At 40.5% G+C, this 18,201-nt stretch overlaps 2 protein-coding genes across 2 annotated transcripts in view; one reads left to right on the forward strand and one right to left on the reverse strand.

Moving 5' to 3' along the window:
- The window catches only part of LOC134297953 (uncharacterized), a 27,471-nt gene extending 20,554 nt beyond the window's left edge, over positions 1-6,917 (reverse strand). The window contains exons 1-2 of the mRNA XM_062976987.1: positions 6,846-6,917; positions 1,156-1,657 (exon numbers count right to left, since the gene is read on the reverse strand). Coding sequence (XP_062833057.1) covers positions 1,156-1,657; positions 6,846-6,917 — 574 coding nt within the window. The remainder of the gene's footprint in view (positions 1-1,155; positions 1,658-6,845) is intronic.
- Positions 1,330-17,825, forward strand: smndc1 (survival motor neuron domain containing 1). The gene is made up of 6 exons (XM_003218523.4): positions 1,330-1,469; positions 8,100-8,219; positions 10,339-10,481; positions 12,241-12,402; positions 13,249-13,402; positions 15,909-17,825. Exons 2-6 carry the CDS (start codon positions 8,100-8,102, stop codon positions 16,044-16,046), a joined length of 717 nt encoding a protein of 238 aa, XP_003218571.1. The 5' UTR covers positions 1,330-1,469; the 3' UTR covers positions 16,047-17,825.
- The last annotated feature ends 376 nt before the right edge of the window (positions 17,826-18,201 follow it).

Consider the following 18,201-nt stretch of genomic DNA (forward strand, 5'->3'; position numbering starts at 1 on the left):
GGGCCAGCTCCCAAGAAAGGATTCTTCCAGAAAGGAAGCTGAGAAGGGAGTGAAGCAGTGTGTATTACCAAAGTCATTATTATTCCTATCATTATTATTATTATTATTATTATTATTATTATTATTATTATTATTATTGTGTTGCTGTGAACTGTGAAAATGAATACAATCTGGCTCCAAGTATTCAAAAACACTAAAATCTGAATATATAAAAATTAATGTGGTATAATAAAACAGAACAATACAATCTCTAAAATCAGAACACTAAATAAAGAATAACACTCTGAAAACAGGGGAATTCCACACAGGAAACGATCAGGGCCAGCTAACACCTCCCAACAAAGTATTCCCATCATCAAAGTCTGGAAAATCCTCTGTTTTCTCAGGGTCACAGACAGTAGAAGCACATAAAATATCGCAAACAACACCACTCCGAAAACTAGGGAATTCCAGACAGGAAACAATCAGGGCCAGCTAACACCTCCCAACAAAAAATTCACTCAGGGAGGAAACAGCCAGGCTTTAAAGCTGCAAGGCCATTACATGCTAATCATTTCCCCTAATTGCAGCATTCATACTTGCCTCCAACAGACAAAAAAAATCAGAAATATTGTATATTCACAACCTTTAGGCAATATCCCGATTGTGCAGCGTGTTAAAGCACTGAGCTGCTGAACTTCTGGACCGAAAGGCTACACGTTTGAATTGGGGGAGCGGAAAGAGCCCCCATTGTTAGCCCCAGCTTCTGCCAACCCAGAAGTTCAAAAACATGCAAATGAGAGTAGATGAATAGGTACTGCTCCGGCGGGAAGGTAATGGCGCTCCATGCAGTCATGCCGGCCACATGACCTTGGAGGAGTCTACGGACAACGCCAGCTCTTCGGCTTAGAAATGGAGATGAGCACCAACCCCCAGAGTCAGACAGGGCTGGACTTAATGTCAGGGGGAAACCTTTACCTTAACTACCACCAATTCCTCAATACTTTATTTCCCATACCACCAGACTTCGCCACAGCAACGCGTGACCGGGCACAGCTAGTTGCTATATATTATTATATTGTATATATTGAGGGAGACGGAAAAAAAGACGGGAAGGAAGGAAGAAAAAGGGGGGAAGGAAAATAGAAAGAAGGGAAAAGAAAACAAGAAAGGGACCTTTATGGTTTAGAAGGGGAATCCAAGGAAGCACGCACTCTTGTATACAAACGCAGACCACGTGACGGCGCGAGATCTCGCTCTCTCTCTCTCTCTCTCTCTCATATCTTGTCTCCTTTCGGCCACCTCTCACGAGAGCACTCGCTTCCGGTGACGGGAGGGCGGGGTTTGTGTGCGCCGTCGCTAAGGCGCCCTTCAGGAAAGGGAAGCGCTTGTACGTAACGTAACGTAACGTACCGTGCGCAGGCAGCCCAGCCAGATTTCCGGCGGCCTGAGGGGACGTCGAGAGGCCCTCCTCCGCGCCTGAGGCCAAGGTGAGCGAAAGCGGGGGGCGGCCTGGCCTGGTTTGGTTTCCTCCGGTCTGTTGTGGCGCCAAGGTCGCTTTCTCCGGGCCCGAAAACCTCCTTCCTCGCTCTCGGCCTTCCTTTATGAGAGCCGCCTTAGCTGCTTCTCCTTGGTCTGCAGGCCTTTTCGCTCCTTCTTTCTTTCCCTCCTGATATATCTATCTATCTATATCTCCCATTTCTTCCTTGCTGTAGGATGCACTGTCTTCTTCAGGCTTCATCAGTGTTACAGTCATACAGGAAAAGGGCGGGAGAAAAGGAGGATGTGAGAGAACAGGCCGACATTTTGTCAATATGTTTTTTGTTGTTGCCGCCAGACCATCTAAACGGGCAAAAACAATATTTTGACAAACGATCTTCTTCTGATTTCTAACATGTTATTATTCTTTTCTCTTACGTGGTTTTTATCACAATGTTGCTTGAGGATGAAGCATCAAAACATTGCATGGCATATTCTGAAGCCATCTTAGGGTCCTTCCACACAGCCATTGCAACCCAGAATATCAAGGCAGAAAATCCCACATTATTTGCTTTGAACTGGACTATATGGCAGTGTGACTCAGGGCCCATCCACACAGCCATATAACCCAGAATATCAAGGCAAGAAATCCCACAATATCTGCTTTGAACTGGAATATATGGCAATGTGGACTCAGATAACCCAGTTCAAAGCAGATAATGATGCATTTTCTGCCTTGATATTCTGGGTTATATGGCTGTGTGGAAGAGCCCTCAGATAACCTAGGGCCCTTCCACTCAGCCATATAACCCAGAATATCAAGGCAGAAAGTGCATCATTATCTGCTTTGTACTGGACTGTATGGCAGTGGGACTCAGATAACCCAGGGCCCTTCCGCTTAGCCATATAACCCAGAATATCAAGGCAGAAAATGCATCATTATCTGCTTTGAACTGGACTGTATGGCAGTGGGACTCAGATAACCCAGGGCCCTTCTGCTTAGCCATATAACCCAGAATATCAAGGCAGAAAATCCCACAATATCCACTTTGGATTGGGTTACCTGAGTCCACACTGCCATATATCCCACTTCAAAGCAAATAATGTGGGATTTTATTCAGCTGTGTGGAAGGGCCCCCAGTTCAAATCAGATATTGTGGAATTTTCTGTCTTGATATTCTGGATTATATGGCTGTGACAAGGTTTATTCAGAAGGGTTTGGCATTGATTTCCTCTGAGGCTGAGAGAGCATGACTTGCCCAATGTCATCTAGAGGGTTTCCTTGGCCAAACAGTGATTCAAACCTTGGACTCCAGAGTTATAGCATAATTCTCAAACCCTTACACAATTATTGTTGTCTCTTACAAGTACCTGGACTGAAATAGTTCAACTATTACGCTTGATTCTTTTTTTTAAAAAAAATAATGTTTTTCTTCCACTGATGATTTTGCTATGAGTTACTGTTTTCAACAGTGCATATTGCCATGAGAATTGAAAGATACACAAAAATATTGAATTACATATATGCATAAAGGGTAATGAATCTTACATGATTTTATGCTTCTGAACAACAGTGTTAACAATAACAATGATAACAGTAGGAGAGGCTATTGCTGTCATGGGTTACTTTTGCTTAACCCTCAAAGCTTAGATGGTAAGTGACAACAGTTCATCAGTTTGTCTCTTCAAATCCTTCTAAGATGTTTTCAGCCTGCTTCTAAAGCTCCCTCTCCCTCTCTGTATGTTTGCTTTAAATGCATGACTGGCGACCTGCCTTTTCCTCATCTGATTTCAGCCACCTTCTAAGATGTGGCTTGCCTGTTTATCATAATCAGTTTATCATGCAAAGACAGTTTGGAAGGGGCCTTACTTTCTTTCCACCCCGAAACATTGTTGTGAACGTTGTTTATTATTAATTTTAACCTGCTAGAGTTCCTTATTTCCCAAAGAATAGATTTAGCCCCCTTTTACACTGCTGTATAATCCAGATTATCAAAACTGGTAAACCACATTATCTGCTTTGAACTGGATTATATGAGTTTACACTGGCATATAATCCAGTTCAAATCAGGTAATTGGATTTTATATGACAGTGTAGAAGGGGCCTTAAAATAGGTCTGAGGTTGTAAAGTGAGACATTGACACAGCTTTCAAGGCTATCATGTTTCATTGCACACAATTGGAATACCGCTTTCATGATTGTCTTTAAACCTATTGTATCTGTAGCAGAATAGACTCTAAAATTGTTTTGGAGATGGGGCCCTGGCTCCAGGGCACATCTCTTCTCTCCAGTCCCTCACAAAAGAGTTTCCAGAGCTAGAACCTTTGATTTTCCTATTTATGTTCCTGAAGTCAGTTAACATTTCATTTCTTCTTTATATCCCCACTCTGACCCATTAACCTCCTTGTTTAGATTTGTCCTGAGCCAGATTTGAGCTCAGTGCTCTGTACTTTTATTTTGAATATAATTTGTGTGGTGTTTAACAGACTGCATTTGTTTTTAAATATGTTCAATGTTAGTAAAGCAAAATAATCTGATCTCCTTTCCCTGTGTTAATGTTGAGGGATTGTGTGCATGGTTCTAGTGTGGTTAACAAGCTAACAGCCATATCTCATCCTTCTTTGCCTCGGTCTTCTCACAAAAAGAAAGCCATCTTCAACCTCAGCAACATGGAATGGACGAAGGATTGGGGGAAATCCAACCCCAAATAGGGAAACAAGTTGTCCAGGAACACCTGGCCACTCTAAACGAATTCAAGTCCCCAGGGCCAGATCAGCTACATCCAAGAGTATTGAAGGAACTAGCGGAAGTTATTTCAGAACCACTGGCAATCATCTTCGAGAGTTCTTGGAGAACAGGAGAAGTCCCAGCAGATTGGAGGAGGGCGAATGTGGTCCCTATCTTCAAGAAGGGAAAAAAGAACAACCCAAACAATTACCGTCCGGTCAGCCTCACATCAATACCAGGCAAGATTCTGGAAAAGATCATTAAGGAAGTGGTCTGCAAACACTTAGAAACAAATGCGGTCATTGCTAATAGTCAACACGGATTTACCAAAAACAAGTCATGCCAGACTAATCTGATCTCTTTTTTCGATAGAGTTACGAGTTGGGTCGATACAGGGAATGCCGTGGATGTAGCATATCTAGATTTCAGTAAGGCCTTCGACAAAGTCCCCCACGACCTTCTGGCAAACAAACTAGTAAAATGTGGGCTAGACAAAACTACGGTTAGGTGGATCTGTAATTGGCTAAGCGAACGAACCCAAAGGGTGCTCACCAATGCGTCGTCTTCATCATGGAAAGAAGTGACAAGTGGAGTGCCGCAGGGCTCCGTCCTGTTCAACATCTTTATTAACGACTTAGACGAAGGGTTAGAAGGCACGATCATCAAGTTTGCAGATGACACCAAACTCGGAGGGATAGCTAACACTCCAGAAGACAGGAGCAGAATTCAAAACGATCTTGACAGACTAGAGAGATGGGCCGAAACTAACAAAATGAAGTTCAACAGGGACAAATGCAAGATACTTCACTTCGGCAGAAAAAATGGAAATCAAAGATACAGAATGGGGGACGCCTGGCTTGACAGCAGTGTGTGCGAAAAAGATCTTGGAGTCCTCGTGGACAACAAGTTAAACATGAGCCTACAATGTGATGCGGCAGCTAAAAAAGCCAATGGGATTTTGGCCTGCATCAATAGGGGAATAACGTCTAGATCCAGGGAAGTCATGCTCCCCCTCTATTCTGCCTTGGTCAGACCACACCTGGAATACTGTGTCCAGTTTTGGGCACCGCAGATGAAGGGAGATGCTGACAAGCTGGAAAGCGTCCAGAGGAGGGCAACTAAAATGATTAAGGGTCTGGAGAACAAGCCCTATGAGGAGAGGCTTAAAGAGCTGGGCATGTTTAGCCTGCAGAAGAGAAGGCTGAGAGGAGACATGATAGCCATGTACAAATATGTGAGGGGAAGTCATAGGGAGGAGGGAGCAAGCTTATTTTCTGCTGCCCTGCAGACTAGGACACGGAACAATGGCTTCAAACTACAGGAAAGGAGATTCCACCTGAACACCAGGAAGAACTTCCTCACTGTGAGGGCTGTTCGGCAGTGGAACTCTCTCCCCCGGGCCGTGGTGGAGGCTCCTTCTTTGGAGGCTTTTAAGCAGAGGCTGGATGGCCATCTGTCGGGGGTGCTTTGAATGCGATTTCCTGCTTCTTAGCGGGGGGTTGGACTAGATGGCCCTTGAGGTCTCTTCCAACTCTACTATTCTATGATTCTATGATTCTATGGTTTGTCAAGAACTACTCTTTGCATTGTATCATTAATGCAGCTTGACACCACTTGGATTGCCATGGCTCAACACTATGGAATTTCAAGAATTGTAGTTTTACAAGGTCTTTCTCCTCTTCTAAAGAGTGGTGATGCCTCAGTGAACTACATCTAAAATGGCGTCAAGCTGAATTAATTCTACAGCATAGATGACGTAAAATTAATTAATTTTTTTTAAAAAAAATACTATGATGGCTTGGGTGTATTTAGATATCCAACAGTTTTTACTTCTTCCTTATGTTGAGAGAACTGGAATTTTTTTGTCCCAGCAATTTTAGTGGGACTAATATTGGATTTGTAGCCTGGTAAATCCATGACTTCTGGTGAATTTTCTGATAGGCGCTAATAGTAAGAGAAGCATTTGGCCAGAACCCAAGTATGTATCTGGCTGTCCAATGTAAGGCGTAGAAGGTTACAGTGGCTAAAATGCTTGCAGAGAACTAATCATTGTGACAGGAGCATGTTTACTCAGAAAATGACCCTTTTCTGAACACATAACGACAAATGAGTGTTTGTGTGCAAAATGTTGATGTGTTAATTTATAATCCAGTATAGGACTAAAAGGACAATGTACAATGTATGAAACAACAGACAGTGAAATCCCTGCCACTTTCTTAGGGCTCATCTACACAGACTTAAAGCCTTTATTTTTCTGGATTATTATATTATTTACTGGTATATTATCTTTATACTCTACCTTTCTCCCCTTGGGGACTCAAGGCGGCTAACAATCCACATTAGACAAGTTTAAAAAGAGCAATACAAAAGTTTAAAAACAAATAGTGACAATGTGTTCAAAACATAATTAAAATAAATACACTAAAATGGTCTTTAAAACTCATATCCTCACTCAACTTCCCCAGAACCTGCCCCTTACCCTTCCCCAAAAGCCTGTTGGCAGAAAAAGGTCTTAACCTGCTTGCAGAAGGCTAGCAGGGATGGGACCACCCTTGTCTGAGGTGTCCAAACAGTGCCTCAGATTATACTGGTTTAATCTGAAATAAACCTGGATTTCCGAGTTTACTCCTGGTTAAAAAATACCTGGGAAGATCAGCACCTTCCCAAATATGGGGTCTGTGGAGATTGATTCTGAGGAGCATCTTCCGCGATCCTGAGGGTCAATCTCCATTGCCACCCTAGTTCTTTGGGATCCTGGGGGGGGGGGCATTGCTGCCCTCCTCTCCCTGCCCCCATTTTAGATCAAAACTTACCAGAGATGCCTGTCTCTATTTACAGGCCTCTAGTAAAGATCTGTTCTCTCCTTCCTTCCCTCTCCAAAGTGAAGTGACAGGAGATCTTTGCCAGTGCCTTGCAAACAGAGGCAGGCGTCTCCAGTAAGTTTTGATCTAAAATGTGGGGTTGGCATCAATATACCCTGGATCCATCGTGGATTGGCCAGGAATGGTATTAGTCTCCACCCCGCTGAAATGGCGGGGTTTTGGGATGCAGTCTGGCTTCTTAACTCGATCGAAACCGGCATATAAAGTGCTGGGTTCTATCGAGATATTGGCCTGTGTGGAATGGCCCATAGTAAGAAGAGTGGTCTGATATAAATATGATGGGCCAAGATAAAAAATAACTTTAGTGCTATGATTTCCTTGTTCACATATCTACCTCTGATTACAAATAATGGAGGGTTCTTGTATCAGGGAGTGTTTAAGGAAGAATTAGAAGATCTGCTTGTGTGGATGGATTTTTTTTTAACATTTTGAAAACCTCATTTCCTCAGAAGAAATATGTGAAAGCTTGCCTCTAGTAGTAGACAGTGAGTGAAGTTATTCTCCTCCCAAAGTTCATCCTACATAATCTCTCAAAATAGTTATTTTCCTATTCAGGTATCAGGATCTAGGGTCACATGTTACCTATTCTTGCTCTAGCACTCTTTGGGAATGTTGATAGAAAGGGGGAAGTAGAAGTCATTTGAGACTCACGTAAGAATCTGTGTTTGATTCTATATAAGAGATGGTGGCTTTCATATAGTTTGGTTGAAAATGTGTGTACAAGACACAAAAATTATTTAAGTATTTCTGTTCAAAGTAGTCGAGATAGCTATGTTGAGAGTAGCGTTAGGAAGAACTCACAATAATACAATCATATCAATATTATTTCAAGGATATTGTGTTCTTTGAGGCTCACTAACTGCATGAGTGGATAATCACCTTTGCTTTTATTTAATTGATGAATACTTAGACACTTGTGGTAGAATTCTTAGTAGATGACTAGTCATTTAAGTTCTAAATGTTACTTTCATAAGACAGTTTCATTAAAACAGTCTTATATCTGATTCTGGAATTACATTTCCTATTTGTAGATGTCGGAAGATCTTGCAAAACAGTTAGCTAGCTATAAAGCTCAGCTCCAACAAGTGGAAGCTGCTTTGACGGGGAATGGAGATAATGAAGATCTACTAAAACTAAAGAAGGATTTACAGGTGAGAATTCAAAAGATACAATTTTGCAATATACATGTTTTCTCACATAGTGAAGAAAGCTTACTACATTGTCAGGATTGACATCTTGGGGATACTGATAAGTGGTGAAGCAATTGCTGACTTATGAATATCTAAGGGCTTTTAAGAATGATCTTTAGAAAACCAGGGCTGTCCCCTGCTTAAAGAAAGTAAGCATAAGATCTTACATTTGTTCTGTGAGGAAATAGAGATTACCACTTTTAAAATGGTGCTATGCCATATCTAGCTTTTTTCAAGTGTCAATACTAAAATATAAATAATATATGTAGTGACACACTCCACATACTATAACACTAATTTACATTCCAGCCTCACGAGGGTTCTCTTGATCAGTTTATTACATCTCTTTTCTTATTCCCAGCTAGCATCATATTCCAGAAACCCGCTTTTATTTATTTACAACATTTATACCCCGCCCTTCTCACCTGAGGGGACTCAGGGCTTTTACCACTTTGGTTTCAGCCAACATATTTTTTTTCTGCTCTTCTCCCCCAACAATCAATGTTAAAACAGAACTTGTCAACTCAACCCCATACCCACAAGTTTTGCATGTTTGTTACTACCATGTTTCCCCAAAAATAAGACATCCCTATAAAATAAGACCTAGTAGAGATTTGGGGGGATTGCCTAATATAAGAAACCCGCCGGAAGCGGGAGCGGAAGAAGAAGGGAAGGCGCGCCTTCCCCGGCGGCGATGGGAAGGCAAAGGAGGAGCTCTCCTTCGCCTTCCCCAGCGGCGACAACCCTGTTTCCTGCCCGGAAAGACAAAGGAGGAGCCCTCCTTTGCCTTCCCTGGCGGCGATGGCACCTTTTCCCACCCGGGAAGGCGAAGGAGGAGCCCTCCTCCTTCCCGGGCGGCGGCAGCCCCCTTTGCTGCCCGGGAAGGCAAAGGAGGAGCCCTTCTACTCCTTCCCGGGCGGCGGCGGCCCCCTTTGCCGCATGTGAAGGAGGAAGAGCCCTTCTTCTCCTTTGCGGGATGCATCGGCGACCCTCTTTACCGCCCGTGAAGGAGAAGGAGCAGCCCTTCTTCTCCTTTTCTGGCGACGATGGCTCTCTCTTTTGCCGAGAAAGACAAAGGAGAAGAGGGAAAGGCGCGTGCCTTTCACTCCCCCTTCATGCTGCAGGCGTGGTGGAGGAGAAGAGAGCGAAATAAGACATCCCCCGAAAGTAAGACCTAGCGTGTCTTTTGGACCAAAAAAATAATAAGACAGCATCTTATTTTAGGGGAAAAACAGTATCCTTATTCATAATCCTAAAGGTCTTTTCTTAGGCTCTCCACTCATGCATCTGATGTGGTGGGCTTAATTCTACAAAAGGTTAGTCTACCAAGTTAGGGTACATTTCCAATGTACAATTACTTCAGTTTGACACCACTTTAACTGCCATGGCTTAATGCTATAGAATCCTGGGATTTGTAGTTTGCTAAGACACTAGCAGCCTTTGGCAGAGAAGGTTAAGGACATTGTAAAGCCTCAATTCCCATGATTCTATAACACTGATTCATTGCAGTTAAACTGGTATCAAAGTGCACTTAATTCAATAATATAAATGCACCTTAACTTATCTCAGGTAGTTTTAATTGTGCCACAAGATCCCTTTGCATACTGTTCCAGACTGACACAGCTAAAACTTTGAATTGTACCTAACCGGATTATACATAACAAGCTAAATTACAGCTACTCTAAACTAACAAAACAACGTTGAATTGTAAACAGCTGTGCGTTTTCAATTTCTCCAAATATTTCTGTTTATGAAATTTTTTTTTCCTTCTGTCAGAAACTTTGGAAATTATACATTCCAAGCAAGCATAAATATTATCATCATTAAAATTGCAAAAATAAGCAATTAGGGAATGTCCCTGTTGCACTGTTAGTTCCTGCTTACCTCAGTCAAATGGTGTTACAGTGCTATGCAGTTCAGGAGTTATATGAGATATTTGCTAAGATGACAAGTGCAAATGAGTTCATTTGCTGTTCAGTTTGCCACCCTTTATAATACCTTTGCACTTGGGAAAGAATGTTAATGGGGTGGGTAGCAGTATGTGAAGATTTGAAGATTTGTCTTCTTTTTCTTCTCCCAGGAAGTGATAGAACTAACCAAAGATCTCCTTTCAACACAACCTTCAGAAACTCTTACAAGTTCTGATAGTTCTGCTTCAGCTCCCCCAAGTCACACTTGGAAAGTTGGAGACAGATGTATGGCCACATGGAGTGAAGATGGACAGTAAGTGTAGAAAACAAACTTCTGTAACCGTTACATGAAATAATACAGTTCCATGGTAAGACATTTCAACTTGGTTTATACCCTACCTGTGTGCATCCTGGTGAGGACTAACTTGGTAAGTGTGGTAGTTGAAGAAATGATAAAATACATATGTTGTTGGACTGCAGATCCTAGCATTTTTCCCCAATTGACTGAGGGCATTCCAACAACATCTCATCCTTGGTTTGAGAGATTTTACACTTAAAATTTCAAAGAATATTTCTTGAATGCAACATTTATTGAATTTTGTAACTTTTGCATACATATTGTGAAGTATAACTTGGCTTTTTATGCCCTTTTAAATTTCCTATTCTGTATAGATATCCAGTAAGTAAAATTATGTACCATGGGTCCATGGTATCTACTGGATTTGTTTCCAGAATTCTCTGTGGATACCAAAGTCTATGAATACAAAATGGTCATATCAATGTTTGCTTTTTGGATTTAATAAAATCAAGGCAAAGATTATCATATTTGTGGATATAGAGAGCCAACTGTATGCATTTCAGCACTAATTTGGGAAAGGAAGAAAATAGGAAAGCCACTTGCTTATAAAAGCTAGAGGTCTTTTTGGGGTTATGTAGAATCATGGGGTACCGTAAAACTGAAGAGAAAATAAGTATTGTGAAGGAAGCAAAGAACGTCTTTGACACTGATATGGACTGGACTCAGGACAGGCTTTTGGGAGACGAGAGGAAATACCAGTCTTCCCTATATGTTCTTACTTTGGAGAGAGTGAGGAGTATAATTTGAGTGCTTTCTAACATAACAACTTTCCCAGAGTCATCTAATTGGTATTTTGTGCTGACAGAACAGAGAGTTTAGGTGTTGACCAGCACTATTCTTCTGCAAGACGTATGGGTAGCTCACTTGAGCTGCTGTCATTGTCAGGGACTTCCCTTAGGAGCCTGTGGGATTTGTGAAGTGCCTACACCCCACTCTGGATAACTTGAGAAATGAAATACAAAGGTGCCTTCTCTGTGCTATCTTGGCCTCCACATTTAGGCCTTTGGGATGCTTGAAGTTTATACCTACATGTAGGCCGTCCACTTGAGAACACGTATACTTATTTTAATTAACAGCTCATCTGCATTGAATGATGTGGTTAAGAAATTAGATAATAGCCTTAGTCTTTCAGTGTCACTGTTGCAGAACACATTTACCAGTAATACGTGTTCTTCTAAATACTTCCTTAGGTTTTGTACTACATTATTTCATTTTAGAAATAGATTATATGGGAGGTGCAGATGAGGTGTCAAATTACAGGTTGACAGTATCTCTCTCCTCAGAAGTAAATTTTTCTTATGTTCCATGAAGCTTATTCCCATATACTTTTATATAAGGCTGTAGTCAGAATTGCATGTATAAGAAGAAAACAATACAGAGAATTAAAATTCAGTAAATACGCTTAAGAATATAATTGGCTATATTAATCCTTTTAAAAAGACAGAAAAAATCTTTATCTTCCGAAAAATTTGAAAGGGAATGCAGTTTATGAGCTCTTTAACTTTTAAGATCACCAGCATTTTGTGTTTTATATATGCTAGGCATTTGGCTGTTATTTTAGAAATCAAGGGAGAATGCATGTTGAAGGCTGACATGAGATGCCAGTACAAAATTGAACAGAAATGTCCTGAAGCATGATATTAATCGCTGCAAGTTTTTTAGGGCTGAGTCTTAAACCTTTACTCACATGCTTACAGCCATGATATCTTTACAGGTGCTATGAAGCGGAAATTGAAGAGATAGATGAAGAGAATGGTACAGCTGCCATCACCTTTTCGGGATATGGTAATGCAGAAGTCACACCTCTGCTCAATCTGAAACCTGTGGAAGAGGGAAGGAAAGCAAAAGAAGACAATGGCAACAAGCCCATGTCCAAGTAAGTGGCTGAAATTAACTTTCAGCATTGTTGTATGGTATAAAGAACATTCTGTACTTAGGCTGCCATTGCTGATGAATTGTCACCTTCAGAGGTAGTTTTACAGCAATTAAAAAATCTGCGTTCTATTTTCTTGTGTCATGTTCTGCATAGTTTTTGCAGATCTGCTAAAGAGTTGTGGGCTTGCTATTTTTCCGCCTATCCAATTAGAGTGGGATTTAGAATATTAGCTCGGCTGTCCATTTTTTGGAGGCCCAGGAGTAGAGAATTCTGCTTAACTTGATTTTAACCATTCCAGAATTTACTTGCTACTGTGAATGTGTAGCACCTAAATTGTGGATTGGGATTATGATGAAAGATTATACCATTCTTTGTGCTGTTAACTTTAATTCATGATCAGCATTAATTAGTCTGATTAAAGACAATACCTTTGTTTTCTCTTCGTAACTGCACTGGGTCTTTAGTGCACTTCTATTGGATAATCTCTGAGTTAAGTTTTAGTGTTCTATGTTTAGCAAAAAGACTGGCTAGAATTCTTAAAAGACAGCCTTTGTTCTTTATAGTGCATGAAAGTAGGATTCCTGTGCTTTATTGAAACTTGCAGTGCACAGATTGCTTTACAGAAGGAATGGCAGCACTTTCTACAACTGGAGAATGAAATGGGCCTGGACAGCTGAAACTCCATTGTACTGAGAGTTTACTTTACATTCACCTAGCCCAAGGTGAGGCTCTCTTAATCGGTGCGTTCTTTTGTCTACATGTTCTGAGAGCAAAAGTGAAGTTAAAGCAAAGGAGATACAGCATGATGAAGTATGCAATTAACTGTCAGTGCCATTTGTCTTTTAGGAAAGAAATGATTGCTCAACAACGAGAATATAAAAAGAAGAAAGCCTTGAAAAAAGCCCAGCGCATCAAAGAGCTGGAGCAGGAGCGAGAGGATCAAAAAGTCAAATGGCAACAATTCAACAACAGAGCTTACTCAAAAAACAAAAAGGGACAGGTATGTGTATGCTATGGCTTAGTATTGTGAAAGTGTAGTCATTGTAGAGCTTCATCATCCACTGTGGCATCTTGATGGATACTTCTTCATTCCAAACGGGAGCTGGACGAATTTTTTATGGTGTCATTATTTAGTTAAATTTGCCTTCCTGCAGAGCGGTACCTAAATTCCTACTTGATAGATGCAACTATCTTTCGGTTGCTTAGGTCAACAATGTGCAGGGGCTATTTTTTCTTTTAATTGTCGGGTGCTCACCCCGGCACGGGCTGGCCTCGAACTCACAACCTCTTTGTCAGAGTGATTTATTGCAGCTGGCTACTTAATCTAGCTGTGCCACAGTCTGTTTTTAGGTCTGTTCCAGTGGTTATTTGGGGTGTTAGTTCAGAAAATTGCAGTGGATAGACCTAATGAGCTCTAGATTATTAAATATGGTTTTCTGTGGGCGAGCAGATGGCGACCAGTGAATGGCATATGTTCTGCATCAGAAACTAGAGTTGATGTGGTCTTATCCAATGCAATTTTCTGAATCAGCACCACAAATAACCAAACCGAATCTAAAGCTGACTCAAAACTGATTCGTAACTCTTTTGGTACTAATGTTGGAGAGTGGTCCCTGGTCAAAAAAAGGTTGTGAACCACTGCTGTAGTGGAATTATGGGACTATACAATTTTGCTGTCATGACCTCGCTCCTTGGAAATGCAAAGTACACTGTACAGTGTTCCCTCACTTATCGCTGGGGTAAGGTTCCAGGACCACCTGCAATAAGTGAAAATCTGTGAAGTAGGGACACTATATTTATTTTAATATTTATACATTATTTTAGTAGTTTTACACTATTTTAAGTCTTTATCAACCAATTGTGTGTTGATAAATCGCCTCCTTCTCCTCCTGTTGCCGCTTGGGCTACTTTTTTCTCCCTTTGGCTTCTCCTTCTTCCCTTCCTTAGGCTGTAAATTGTAATTATTTATGATTTATAATAGTCTTTTAGAGCTTATTAAAAAACCGGGAAACAGCGAATCCGCAAAAAGTGAACCGCGAAGTAGTGAGGGAACACTGTACACAGTTGTTTCGATATATTCCAGAAGCAGTGTGAGGGAATCTTGTGTAGTAATTTTCCACATCTTGTTAAATATTAGTTACTGGCCTAATGTATGGGAGATAAGTTGGGATACTAGTTGTAAAATTAAAAGTTCAGATTTATAAAGGTTGTGACATATATTTATTACAACACAATGTTTAGATCAAAACCTTCCAAGACAATGCAGAAATGTTCAATCCACCAAATACTAACAGTAAGAACAGTAATCGAATCAGTTGGCCTAGTAGTGGCCTGACTTGAATGTTGGGTCGAATATCAGGCCATTGGTTGTCTGAAATAACGGGGCCTTCCAAATGTTTTACAAAAGTGGGCACTACTGAAAAAAAACCTGTGCTTCCCAACAGAACTGTTCCAAGAAACAGGCATACAAGTATAGTATAGGCATCATGAATGAGGTAATCCTCTAGTACCTATCAGTATTTTGCAGCCATATTGGACCAGTTAAAGTTTTGAACCAACTTTAAATACAGCCGCATGTAACATCATGTATTGTCATCCAGTTTATCTGACACTGGAATATAGCTAATCAAATGAGGAGTGCTGTTGTAACTAGGACCAAATGCAAACTTCCATTGAGTATTGTACTTCCATCTTGGTTTGTGATTTGTGCTGGAATGATTCCATGCTCTCCTTACATATTGGTAATTACAATATTGCTCACAAGGGATCTAAAATGCAGTAAAGTGCAAGGTGTCTCAAAAATGTATACACTGTTTACACTGGGTTGTGGTGAGTTTTTCGGGCTGTATGGCCATATTCCAGAAGTCTTCTCCTGACGTTCACCGACATCTATGGCAGGCATCCTCAGAGGTTGTGAGATACATACTTCACAACCTCTGAGGATTCCTGCCATAGATGTGGGCGAAATGTCAGGAGAGAAAGCTTCTGGAACATGACCATGCAGCCCCAAAAACTCAGCGCATCCCAGTGATTCCGGCCACGAAAGCCTTCGACAATACACTGTTTACACTGTTTATAGAACTAAAGATTCCAGTAGCAGAGAAGTGTCACAAAATTACAAGAGAAACCTTAAGTGAGATTTGCAACTGTTCTTCAACTTATACAGTTGGTATATTGCTGTAAGGGGCAACTTGGACACCTTGCATATAATTGTAAAAGATTAAATTTGTAGCTATGATTAAGTCATTGTTATAAAATTTATTCTTTAATAAACATGTATTTACATAGCCTACAACTAATCACCATAGCCAGTATTAGCTGTTGAAGGGTGTATACATTTGGGGGAGGGGGAGATACCCCAATCAACATATGTGGCCTGAAGTCGAGCCCAGTTGAGCCCATCTTTTACTTTTTAAAATTACTCATCTATACATTTAGTATTAATGCTTTGTGATTTCGTAATTTCCAAAAATGTTTATAAATGGCTTTTTACATTTGTTTCACAGGTAAAGCGGAGCATCTTTGCATCTCCTGAGAGTGTAACAGGGAAAGTTGGAGTCGGGACGTGTGGAATTGCAGACAAACCCATGACGCAGTACCAAGATACATCCAAGTACAATGTCAGACATTTGATGCCACAGTAATTGTGGGGAGAAATGACTAAACATCACCTCTGCAGGGCTTTACATTTACCTTTTTATTGTTATATTTTTCTAAAAGTAAATTCGGTGCGTAGTGAAAATGGTCATTGCCATCAGTTGGCTTATGCTGGTACAAGCCTTAAGTTAAAACAATGGAAGTTAGTTCAGAAGGGCCCCTTTACTGTTTTCAAACTGAATATGCACAAGTCAGACTAATGGAGAAATTCCCTTTGTGTTACCTAACAACTCTGATTTCGAGAGTGTCCTCACACACATGAATCTAATTATTGTGTAATTAAAATAGTCGTCCCAGCTTTATTGCCCCTTCTCATGTACTTGTAACCGTTACCTTACTGCATGGGCAAATATTGAGCACTCTTTGTCTCTGTGCAGCTGGTTTTCATTCCCGTTTCATTCCTCATGGCATTACTATGCTGCATTGTGCTACATAGGATTCTAGCCAGAATCTTTCCTTTTTATAATTGGGAGGGTCTTTCAGTTTGAATTAGTTTTTCTTCCCATTAATTCTATTGCTTTCCTAAAGCTAAAGGATTTGCTCTTGCTGTGAAGTCATGCTAGACTTCAGAAGAGTCTTGGTATTGGTTTTGCTGCAGGAGTTTGCCCCATTTCTCTCTCTTTTACTGCCAGACTAGAAAGCATCGAGAGAGGGGTTAATTGCTGTGATGTGGAGCCTCAGAGATGATGAAAAACATAACTATTTCATGTGTCTTTCCAAAGCCAGTGCAAAGTCTGACCACAGGTTGGTAGAAGAGTAGAGGGATCTCCTAGAACTCACAGAAAACATAATCTAACTCACTTGCACACTCTAAATTCCATACAAGGTCTTGAAATCCCGCCCCCCCCCCCCTCCAGCTCTGGGAGATTACAGAGAAGAGAAAGTGATTTTTTTCAGTCTCAGGCTGGGAAGTATGCTTGCTTGTATCTCAGCAGAACTTTATATTATGCTCATAATGTAACTATGGGCTGAGTAAGAGTTGTTTGTTATTTTCCAAGATAGGTTAGCACTTTAGATGTTGGAGGAGTTAAATTTCGCACAGAGAAGTAGTTATTTCCATGGAAGAATTGAGCTATTTGATACATTAATATAACTGATGAATATACAGAAATTCTACACATAACATGCTGAACCAGTTTTACTGTGTATCCAGCTGGTTAACTGCATCAAGATGTTCCCCTCATAAGAATGCCGAACTTCGACTTTGTTAGTATTGCTGGGCCACTTTGATTTTTATTTAGGAAACCATGTGTAAAACGTTCTGGCCTTTTTGTATCTTGTGGATGCAGTTGCTTCCCTTTGCCAGTATGTATCGCTTAAGGTGGTAGTGCCATCTCTCACTCTTGAAATGTGTTTGAAGCAAAAAGTTAATGTATAGCCCTGTATGCAATGTAGATAATTATTTTTGTAAAATATGGTGTTAAGTTAATGAACAAGACTGGATTTCATTCTTTCTTCTACTAGAGTAATTCTTGCTCATTAATCCAAACTCCGTTTCCCCATGTATATTATGTTAGACTGTAGTTGGCTTTTGTAATTTGGTTTTTGGAGCTAAAATAAGATCAGGTACCATCAGGATTCGTTGATGCACAGATTAGTGAACATGTCTGTCAGTTTACCCGAGTCTAAAATTTGTTTTTAGTAGACTAGAATCCATCCACAGAGAGAAGGTCTTCCTGTCAATGGAAAGGAGGTAATTTTTATTACTGTGTTGATTTCAGTTTTGTATGTTTGACTTTTATTAAAATAAAGTGTTCAAAAACCTCTTGGCTATGTCCTCACAAAATGAACATTTAAAAAAATGAACTGGTCTCATCTGAAATGACATTGTCAAAAAATCATGGAAGCCATAGGAAACAGGAATTTGAAGCTAGGTATGTATGGTTATGTATTGAAAAAATTCCTCAGCCAAATTTGGCGTAATGGCTGTCCAACTGTTATCTGGAGGTTTTGCTGTACGTGTCCTGAAATTAGTTTGACTGTATTTTGAGTTTCTGAGCAAAGACCATAAGGAGAATTTACGATTTAATTTACAGATAAAACTGAACTTTCTCTTGAGTAACTGGCAGGACCTGAATTCACTGGAGGAAGTGCCCAAAGAAAAGCTACATTGGTTTTTACCTGTATTTTTAAAAGTATTTT

The sequence above is a fragment of the Anolis carolinensis genome, chromosome 3 (genome assembly GCF_035594765.1).
Source record: "Anolis carolinensis isolate JA03-04 chromosome 3, rAnoCar3.1.pri, whole genome shotgun sequence".
NCBI classification, from domain to species: Eukaryota; Metazoa; Chordata; class Lepidosauria; order Squamata; family Dactyloidae; genus Anolis; species Anolis carolinensis.

Bases quoted from the DNA above. Each gene is read 5' to 3' on its own strand.
- smndc1 (XM_003218523.4), top strand. From the start codon at position 8,100: ATGTCGGAAGATCTTGCAAAACAGTTAGCTAGCTATAAAGCTCAGCTC. The intron at 8,220-10,338 runs GTGAGAATTCAA...TTCTTCTCCCAG, and splicing joins AACTAAAGAAGGATTTACAG to GAAGTGATAGAACTAACCAA. The intron at 12,403-13,248 runs GTAAGTGGCTGA...TTTGTCTTTTAG, and splicing joins GGCAACAAGCCCATGTCCAA to GAAAGAAATGATTGCTCAAC.